General features: G+C 41.0%; 2 protein-coding genes across 2 annotated transcripts; both read left to right on the top strand.

Moving 5' to 3' along the window:
• The first annotated feature begins 4,054 nt into the window (after positions 1-4,054).
• LOC139911484 (homeobox protein HMX1-like) lies at positions 4,055-6,515 on the top strand. The gene is made up of 3 exons (XM_071899023.2): positions 4,055-4,151; positions 4,914-5,090; positions 6,088-6,515. The coding sequence occupies exons 1-3, from the start codon at positions 4,055-4,057 to the stop codon at positions 6,513-6,515; spliced, it is 702 nt and encodes a 233-aa protein (XP_071755124.2).
• A 1,366-nt stretch (positions 6,516-7,881) lies between these two features.
• Positions 7,882-9,059, top strand: LOC139911468 (homeobox protein HMX3-B-like). Its single transcript, XM_071899003.1, has 2 exons — positions 7,882-8,089; positions 8,551-9,059. Exons 1-2 carry the CDS (start codon positions 7,882-7,884, stop codon positions 9,057-9,059), a joined length of 717 nt encoding a protein of 238 aa, XP_071755104.1.
• The last annotated feature ends 1,603 nt before the right edge of the window (positions 9,060-10,662 follow it).

The following is a 10,662-nucleotide window of genomic DNA, read 5'->3' as shown; positions in this document are numbered from 1 at the left end:
GATGAGCTGTCTCAAGACTAACATTGAAAATCAGAATAATAACCAGGATGAATGGATGGCGATGAGAGTTTGAACAGGGTTTTCTGCTGTGTACATTTTCATTAGGAGGAGCGTGAGCTGTAGAAAGGGATTATGTGATGAGAGTTAATGTATGATTAACAATGTAATCTTGTCCAAGGGGTAAATAATGATGTCAGACTATAGTCGAGACTAGTCAAGTGAAAAGCCTCGTAAATAAATCTTTCACAATGGGGAAAAAAAGTGATTACAGTGAGCAATCCTGAACAAACTAATAATATTAAAAATAATCCTTTTCTTTACCTTCTTCCCCTCATTTTTGTTCATCACTTATCAATGGCATCAGCTAGAGACTATGAGCTTCCCCAATGTTCATAGCAAGAGATCTTGAGGTTAAGTTTTTCATCGCATCATTTCTACCTTATAAAGCAGCGGTGCCATCTTCAATTAAGACATGCTGAACGTAGCTGTCTGCGATGCTTCACAACGAGCCAAGGAAGGAAATGAACTGTTATTTTTGGCTGTTGGCAAAATGGAATGAGATCATTTCTAGGTTGCCTTCAATTGACATAACAGACAAAACATGTCTGTCTGAGTTATTGTTTGGGCGAAGAGCGCAAGGAAAAACACACAGTAGAATGTAAAACTTCCCATCATTCTGCATTCATGAAATAATCCACTTCAGGCCACTTTGAGCTCTTTGAAAGACTTGATTCAGTAGCATATTTGGTCACAAACAAGTTTCTGAATCACTGGTGGGAGAGGTGTGGCCCTCCACATTTTTTACCCCACAGAAAAGTTCCAGAGGAATAAATATATGATACAAGGTAATTTAAAACAGTTATTCCTAATGATAGGACATTTTCTTTCTGTCTCCACATGAGTTCATGAACAGTTGACCAACAATATCGGCTGCTCTGGATATCTGCAATGAAATAATTTGCTTTCACTTTGCCTCAAATACAGTATACCTGATCATACACATTTTTTTGTGTCCATTGTCAAAATTTTCAACAAACTTCTTTTAAATGAACGCCAATCATTATGTGGATTCTCTGCATAAAATAATAATTGTAACACACAATAATGAAATTGATACAAGACCTAGTAAGCTATCGTTTACTCTATATTCTTTGTGCAATAGTGTTTTTCCCTGGATAAGAAGAAGTTTACTTTTTAACAGTGTAATAGCAAATTGTATTTATCCATGCAATCTGAAATCTGCATATTATGGACCCATATTATCTCTGCACACAACCCTTCTAATCTACATAATAAATGTGTCAGTTATAAACACATAACTTATGTCATACTGCCTGAATGTACACAGTGACACACTTTACACAGTGACACACTTTACACAGTACACACTTTATGTGAAGTCCTATTGTACTTTGGGAATAAAAGTGACTCTGATCCAGATCAGGAAAAAGCCTCTGTGGAGCGGTTTCACTCAAAACTAGGTAGAATCAGATAGAATCCAGAACATCAGTTATTACTTGCAAAGAGGCTTTCATGAAAGTCAATTTAGTGGCAAACAACTGTGAGCTTTAGGCAATTCCTTTACAAACACAAGCAGTTTGTTGTTCTCTGCCTGTCTTTGGTGTTAGTCTGCTGTACATGGATTTCATAAACTGACAGATTATTCCTCCTGCCAGGTTCTTTGAGTAACATGTATTTCAGTGTTGCACGGTATTTTCAGCATTTGCAATTAGTGCCCTGTTACGTTTAATCTATGGTTGATCAATACAGCTGAAAGCCCCAGTCCGGAATGTTCTGAGCATTTATTCAAGAGCAGTAGGCTACTTACAGATGAAAGTAAGCTTTTCATAATGTTTTAATCCTCTTTTAACTCAAACAGCATGGTGTTTTACTCCAATGTTCATAATTTTGAGGCTAAGCAAACATTTTCCAACTTCTGCATTTATTGACTCATGTTTAGCTGCAACACACTGTCAGTCCCATCAACAGGACGGCCCACAGTTTAGGTGGCACTGGCTCAATTAAAGGGAAAAAAAGCACTCCAACAGCTAAAATGACTCTTGGAGAGCTACAGAGTGCTTGTGCTTCAGAGTTTTTATGTAGATTTCTTGACCTTATGGAAGTGAAAATTAAAATCTTTACAGAAAAAGTACATGGGCACGAGGCAGGGCAGGACCGGCCCTCTGTCTCTGTCTGACTGTCTGTCAGTTTGAAAATAAAACAAAATGTTTCTGGCCTGTGCGGTGGAGCTACAGCTGCTCTTTCCTTACATTGGGATAGATTGGCCCTTTAAGTCACTTGGAGGGATGAAAAACATGTTCTCAACTCCAGCAATTAGTGGATTGCTCAATTAATCACATGTATAGTGAGATGATGTGAAAGCTGTTGATGCCTGTGGGTACATCATAGTTAATATAGTAATGCATGTTTGCAAACAAACATAAAAACTCGGGCACATTATTTTTTGTGATATAGGCCTATAGGATGATTTCATTTTAATTTATTTTATTTTATTCCATGCTTTATCACACTGAGATCAATCAAATTTAAAATAAATAAATAAATAAAGTTATAAGTGTATTACCAGGCTGTGGACATTAGCCTGTAGCCCTCCCACTCACCTAGATCCTGTGGCGAATTTTGGATGCAAATCTGAATTTGGGGAAAATAATAAACGCAAATTACTTCAAATTCTACTTTCCACTTGAGGTAGTGCTAATATAACTGCACGTTTCATTTGGACTGTAAGACACCAGCACCATTATAGGCCTACAGGCGGGTTAAAATAGGACAGAGCATAGAGCAATTTGATAGTCTGTTAGATTTGGCACCAGTAATAATGCCGTCAGTATTGTTAAACTATTGTTTATTGTATAAACATAACGATAACAACACCAATAATAATAATAATAATAATAATAATAATAGTAATTATAATAATAATAGCAATACTAGTACTAACACTACTAGTACTACTACTACTACTAATAATAATAATAATCTATTTCTGGCCTATAGCGCACTCCAAGTAATAGATATTCTCATTACTATCGTTTCTCATTATTCTCATTTCATCACTTATATTTTGTATTCAACAGTTTAGCCCAAAACATTTTCTGTGTATCTGTTAATTGGAGGTTTGACGTATTTTCAGGTTTACATTTTCGTTACTTGCACAGTTGAATTAAAACCGTATGCTCTCTCTAATGGATGGGGAAATAACAAGACATGCTGAGGGTCAAAACACTCAATTAAGAGTTAAAAAAATAATTAAAGGCTCAATTAAGAAACTTTATTCACCAGGCAGTGGATAATCAAACACAAAATAATCACGTGCAATTATATTTTTTCCACCCTCCTGGCTTCTGCAGTATTCAAATAAGAGTGTAATTAAGAGAGTAAACTGCATGACATAATACATTTATAGTGTTCATAGTAAATTTACAGTGTGCATGGACAAATGTAACCAATAGGCGGTACTGTGCCATTCTCCATGAAACTCTCTGCATCTCCAGCCCCGAGGACAAGACTGTATCTCTGCTTTGGTTTGCTCCCTAATTGACCTAAATAAAGCATCTCTGCGATCCCCCAAGGCAGACTATCACACAGTGTACAGGGGAGGCTTTGGACGAGTAATTCCCTGAATTTCCTGGAGTAATTCCCCTCCTCGCTTCCTGGCTTGTTCAAAGCCAAGACGAAATTTCTGTCTGGATTTCTTTACAGCCGTGCGACCGGCTCGGGCTATGCTTGCTCTCATGGATTGCATCGGTACGGTTTACGAGGAGCAGAAGACATGACTGAATGGAGACAAGAGACATTCACAGGAATGATTCTGTAATATCCACAGCAGATTAATTTAAAGGTGAAAGCGGGTTGGAAAAGAAGACAAAAACAGCTCAATATGCTGGACGATAAAGCGCCGAGGTCGCAGCGCGGTCCTCCCTCGAGAGGCTCGTCTTTTTACATTGAGAATTTACTTGGGACTCCAGACAGAGGGGCTTCGGCTGAGGACCGGGGTGAGACCAGGGGGTTCAAAGTTACCGTCCACAGCCAAATGTCCTCTCTGGGACTGGAGACCCGGCGACTGAACGACACCGAGATACTGAACTGGTGCGGGACGTCACCCAACAAACCTTACGGCAGCTCGAGGAGTGAGTGTCGATTTTGTCATATGTAATGTTGTTTTGTGCTCTAGCAGGTTAATTAAGGATACCGTTATATAAAATATTCTGAAAACAGTATATAGGATAGGATACTGCGTCTATCGCATACCGCGTCTATCGCAGGGACACAACCTCCGTCTCATACCTGGATAACCGGGATAAAAACTACGCCAGAGTTGCCAACCGGGGTCATCGCAGCAATTATCTGTTATGCAACACATCAGGAACAACTTGCAATAATGCACTTCATTTTCGAGTAACGTTAAAAGGGATTACATCATAGTGAGACAGTCCCTGCCCCGTGCGTAAAAGTCTAGCCTACAGTTATTACTTAGACCTGAACTAGGCTACAATAGCTTGTATATTTAACACATTGACTAAAAAATGACTCACTCTGGTGCTTCAAATCGGCCACTACTGATCAAATAGGCTCAAACTGTCCCCATCCCGTGCGTAAAAACATCACACCTCTCCAACGATTTAGCCTACTACTGTATAGTAACCTTTACGCTTAAAACTTCACAGTAATCTCACTCTGGTGCTTCAAATAGGCCAGCAGTGGAGACAGCTGATGCATAACGCGTTTATAATCTTGGAAACGACAGGGCGCATGGATGTGCGTAATTCTCATGCTGTGAAAAGTCTGAAAGATGCCGACTTTTGTCCTGCTAGTTGTGGACACCTTCAGAATGAAATGTAGCCTAGTGATGTTCAGCATTTGCAGTGACTTTTCCATGCCCTCCCTCGCAGGTCCACAGTACCAGCCTCTGCCTCTGCCAACCAGCGACCGGGATTCCCCGAGTTTAACGGGAGCCGCGGAGGACAACGACGAACCGGACGAGAGAGGAGACGGCAGTTTGACGGACGACAGAGAGGAGGACGACGCGCGCTCCTCCTGCTGCGCGAGAGAGGACAGCTGTGAGACAGGTGACAGAACACGTGACACGTTTTAGAGAATAAATCTGTCAAAAAACGAGCCCACCTATGTGGCTGCAAAAGTGGGCATTATTCATCACGCATGCGCTCTCGTCACGCAAGCCCTCTCCTGAAATGTTGACAGCGCGAGCATAGCGGTTACCATAGCAACCGATAGGCCTATGGTACAGTTGAAACGGAGTTGTTTTTCTCAAAACGTAGCTGTTTTTTTCAACAAAAGATATCTACAACAGAAGCCCATATATAGAAACATTTACCTTTTTCTTCTCTTTTTTTATTCTTTTTTTGGGCATTTTTTGCCTTTATTAAATCTACAGTGAAGAGAGACAGGAAATATTGGGGAGAGAAAGAACAAGAGCAGAGTCTTAGCTATGACATTTGGTGTACCCATTTGGTGTGTCCAATTCCGGACACACACTCTCTAACCTGGTTTCGGGTCTTTTGGTGCCATTATGTCGATGAGGTCCCTACCAAAAGGCAAGTGACATGACCTCATACAAAGTTGAGAAGCTAAATATCAACGTTCATAAATGTCTATAGATATTTAGACATAAAGACAATCAGTTTACAAGAAGCTCAAACCCTTTTGGACGACGGTGTCTTCAGGGACCCACAGTTAGCCTAACAGTGATAGGCCAAGGAGTAATTAAAAAACGAAAGACCAGAGATGGCTGTATTGGCTGATAAATTACTTGAGTCTACCATTCATACAGCTATCTGTACCATTATGAAGGTACAGGAAGGGTTACGCTGACATGGACTAGATGAAGTGTCCGATTGGATAAGATCTGTTTGCCTCTCAAAAGTAGTGCGCAACAAGATAAAGTAAAAGTGATATTCAACTTTAAAAATGAAATGGGGAATGATTAATTTATGTCCAGGCTGAATTACCCTATATTCCTTTATTGATTGTTAATTTTTGGTTGTACGCTGTCCGGGATTGGCTCCGGTTACGCTAAGTGAAAACTCTGCCTCTCCCTCCTCTCAGGTGACACGAAAGCGGCGCGCAAGAAGAAGACGCGGACCGTGTTCAGCCGGAGTCAGGTGTTCCAGCTGGAGTCCACTTTCGACCTGAAGCGATACCTGAGCAGCTCGGAGCGGGCCGGCCTGGCCGCCTCGCTGCAGCTCACCGAGACGCAGGTGAAGATCTGGTTTCAGAACCGCCGGAACAAGTGGAAGAGGCAGACCGCCGCGGACATGGAGGCCGGCGGCGGCGCCGCGGTCGTCCCCTACCCGGCCCAGAGGATCGTCAGAGTTCCCGTGTTGTATCGCGAGAACAACGCGTCCGTGACGCTGGCCGGCCTGCCCCAAGTGTCGCCGCCCGTGTTTGGCTTCTCTAGCGCTATTAACTACCCTCTGTCCCATTTCGCTCACCCGGTGTCTTTCTTGACATCACAGATGACCGGGCTGGTGTGACTTTAAAAAACAGTTGGGTGCAAGGAGAGCCGCTTACTTGTGACTCATTGGACACTGACAGATCAATCAAATAGCCTATATGCTACAAAAATGTCCATCTCAGCATTTAGTTTCATATTCAGTCCTAAAGTCCTAATGTCCATGAATTCTTCCAATGGAGTGAGATAGCCTATCCACTTGTTTCTAATGCAGTCTCACTTGTTTTGGGAATTTCCAAGAAACATCTTTCACTATCTTAAAATAAGGCAGATTACTCCACCAGTATCAAGATTATTGAATAGGCCTACTTGAGAATTCTTCAAACAAGCTGATTTGCATAGGAAACAAGTGAAATTATCTCACCTCATTGACAGTTTTTTCCACTTATTTTAAGAAAAATAAGATTTTAAGACTCAATATTAGATTTAATGACTATAAGATGGATTTTTTTGCACTGTCCAAAACTCTGTCCACAGGCCTAAATGGAGGACATTTCACACAAAGCCACACCAGCTTCAACTACTCTATTTTGTGCTGATTAATCACACAAAATGTACGAATGCTCCACAGTAACATGGGACATCTATGCACTAAATCCCCAGACTGGCCTCCGAAGTAGAAACCTGACCAGTTATTAACAGACATTTTGGTGTTTGTGTCTTTTGATAGCTCAGAGCATGGGTGCGTTATTTAGCTGTATTCTTTGACTGCCACGTTTTTTTTATTTAAAAGGATTTCATACAGACTTTTGTACACTAATATGTCCACGTGTGAATAAAATAGTTCGTTATGCATACATTGTTTTGTGGTTCCTTCTTGACAAGGCAAGTTTTCCCCATGACTGCTGCATCTGTGGCCTGTGAAGCCAATTCTCCATGCATGTTAATGGGTTTAATGATGAGAATGAGTAGCCTTATTAATGAGAAAGTCTAACAAGTAGGCTATAGGCTCATTGACTAATTCAGAGGTTGGATTAAAAAGATGGTGGACTTGATTCCCCAGGAAAAGTCACAAGAAACAAACAAAAAGCACCAGAGGCAATAGAGTGGCCTTCTGCTTTCCTATCCGAGGGAATAAAGGATACAACCGTGCGATCTCTTGAATTTACTGCGCATTACGGTGCATTAAGCAATCAGGAGTAATCTCTGATGGCAGAAAAGTGTTTAATGCTGGAATATTGCAGCCAGACGTAAATATGCCTCCCGCCCTCATCTGCCCCACAACTTCACCAATCAAAAGCTGCTAAACCTCAGTCTTCCGGTTCATTGGATAACGGTGCGCTCGCTCTTCTGTCCTCTAGTTGCAACCGAGGAGCGATGGTGCTTGGAGCGTCCGGAGACGTCCATGTTTCGGGAATCTTGGAGGAGCAAATTAAACGGCAGGGAATATGAACAAAGAGGATGCCCCATGTCGGACTGCTGCTTTGACGTTCACTATTGACAACATCCTCAACCTGAAGCACAGCAGCAGAAACTTTGACGCTGCCGCAAAAGAACAGACGATCAGTGGATGTAAAAATGATTTCCAAGCCCGGTGTGATGAGGTGTGGGACGTCCGGAGGAGGCATCTGTCAGACAGCAGATCTGAAGAGACAGGTGAGTCCCGCATAACAGGGAGTTTAAATCATGATAAACCACTATCTCTCAGTGTCTCTCCAGTAAAACTGCTTTTGTTTACAGGGATGTAGTGGAGTTTAAACCCACCTGGACCCCGTTTATCCACCTTTTTAGACAGGGGAGAGAGGTGACACACCTTTTTAGGCTGACAAATCTTTTTAGGCAAATTTACAGCATAGCTACATCCAAGTTGTGTTGCAATATAAGTTAGATAAGATCTTTAAAAAATGCTTTTCTGAACATGTAATAGTTTTTGTTTATATTGGTGGATGTTTGCCTTCTCATGATCTCCGACTGCAGGTCACGCATCTTTTGATTCACCACTACATCATTGCTTGTTATGTGTATTGGCACGCACTCCTTGTGTGTCGCAAAAAGACATGATATGCATCGAAACCCGTTTTGTCGCTTCCTTTCCACAGCGCAAACCAAAGGCAGAGCGCAGCCTGCAGACTGCGGGGAGCAGGCAGCGCTGCTGAGCGCGGACTGTCCCAGAGCGCAGAGCGCGCACAGCGCCGAGGACGACCGCGCCGGCACGGACTCCAAAGCAGCGGTCAAGAAGAAGACGCGCACCATCTTCTCCAAGAGACAGATATTCCAGCTGGAGGCGACTTTTGACATGAAGCGGTATCTGAGCAGCTCGGAGCGCGCGTGCCTGGCGAACTCTCTGCAGCTCACGGAGACGCAGGTGAAAATCTGGTTTCAGAACCGGCGCAATAAGCTGAAGAGACAGTTATCCACGGACATGGAGGGACCGCTCGCCGTAGACCACTTCCCAGAGGCAGGGAAAAACGTGCAATTACCGACTTTTTACAAAGACAGCAGCCTACTGGGCGGATGCTTGTTACCTATGCCTTTCCCCGTCATGTACCCAACTGCAAACGCCTCGCCTTACATTTACGTTTCCAATTCTGGTAAATATTTTGGCCTGTTTGATGCAGACGGATGATTTCAAGGGATGCAGAAGATGACTTGGACAATGGCGTGGACAATGGCAATCAGTCGGACTTTGCCCCCCTTTTGGCTTCACATAGGCCTGTCAGTCACTTCTTTTTATTGGGGCTCAATAATAATAAAAAAAATCCCAACTTCGATGTCAACATATCAACTAATCCAAGACATGCATGTGCCACTTTTTGTCCTTCCCCAGATGGTTTTGGGTTAGTTGAAATAACATTATTATTATTATTATTATTATTATTATTAGGCTATTATTTTTATTATTTTCCCATGCTTAGGAAATTATCAATAGTAAATTTATCATCAGCAAAATATGCATGCATTAAAGAAGGCCCATCGGACATTCAACAGTTTTACTTTGTGCAGTATAATGTCATTTGGATGAATGTACGTTAACGTTAACGTTGTCCTTCGGAAAAATGCTGAATCTATCATCTCACTTGATCAACTTTATTACTCCGTTATAGGCTACTTTGTAATATTTTCCAGCTCGTCTTGAATTTTGAATCAGTTTTAATCTCTGTGCAGTAACATTTCATTTGTATTTATATGGCCTTATTTTTATTCATTAAAAAAACGACTTCTACGATTTCTTTTCACTTGACATTTCATATGACAGATTGTAAAGCTGTTAAAATACAGTATATTATGACAATGATGAATATATGCAATAAAAAACTAATATTTGCAATATCTCCAAAGTTTGTTGAATCTTGAAACATATTCGGACTGAAGAGGTTTTGCAGCTAAATGGGACATTAACTGATCAAATCTACTATCACATTAACAAAACGTTTTATGATCGTGTGCTTTGAATTAGTATTATTATTATTATTATTATTTTGGCTGTTTGTGCCACATTGTTATTTATTTATTTTTTCCAATGTGTATTTGGCCCGAGGTACTAAGTTCAAGTAAGATATTAGGAAGTCATTTGAAACTGTGTGCAAAAACATTCTCATCATATAGTGCATATGATTTAACACAAAAGGTTCCAGTTTAATGTTTTTTTATTTTTTATTTTTTTTTAGGCTAAATCAGAAGGAAAAAAATGGATTCTATTTACAACCTAAACTTGACTGGGTCAAAATGGACTCAAAAATGACTGAAAGTGGCTCTTGGTTTTCCTTATTTGCTTTAATTACGAGGCAACAGACAATTTGTGTGTTGTGAAGCTATCCTGAGGCAGTTGAGGTAACTTAACTAATTAATTAATACATAAAGTTTGCATCCAGAAAATCATCTGGAACAAAAGCCTCTTTTCCTGAGTTGTGAAGAATAGTGAAGTTGCAAAGGGTTAACAGCAGTTTCTTTTGTATTTGTTGTAACTTTAGTCTTCCTCAACATCTAATGGCATCATGCAACAGTGCTGCTTTACTATCAGGAATGGCCTAGCTGAGTGGAATACTGAATATCCTTGTAGTTCAGTGAAATCAGGATTTGCTCATCATGTCATGATGGTATTAACCAGCTGCAGGGCAGCTGCTCCTCCTGTCAATATACTTGTGTCTTTTGTGACTTTTCTACAAGTTTTTACAACAGTCCTTACCTTAGCCTATGTTTTGCACAAAATGAGAGGTGGCTGCACACTC

This window comes from Centroberyx gerrardi, chromosome 23 (assembly GCF_048128805.1).
Source record: "Centroberyx gerrardi isolate f3 chromosome 23, fCenGer3.hap1.cur.20231027, whole genome shotgun sequence".
NCBI lineage: Eukaryota > Metazoa > Chordata > Actinopteri > Beryciformes > Berycidae > Centroberyx > Centroberyx gerrardi.
This window is presented reverse-complemented; position numbering and strand designations above follow the sequence as displayed.

Bases quoted from the DNA above. Each gene is read 5' to 3' on its own strand.
- LOC139911484 (XM_071899023.2), top strand. From the start codon at position 4,055: ATGTCCTCTCTGGGACTGGAGACCCGGCGACTGAACGACACCGAGATA. The intron at 4,152-4,913 runs GTGAGTGTCGAT...CCTCCCTCGCAG, and splicing joins ACCTTACGGCAGCTCGAGGA to GTCCACAGTACCAGCCTCTG. The intron at 5,091-6,087 runs GTGACAGAACAC...CCCTCCTCTCAG, and splicing joins AGAGGACAGCTGTGAGACAG to GTGACACGAAAGCGGCGCGC.
- LOC139911468 (XM_071899003.1), top strand. From the start codon at position 7,882: ATGAACAAAGAGGATGCCCCATGTCGGACTGCTGCTTTGACGTTCACT. The intron at 8,090-8,550 runs GTGAGTCCCGCA...CCAAAGGCAGAG, and splicing joins CAGCAGATCTGAAGAGACAG to CGCAGCCTGCAGACTGCGGG.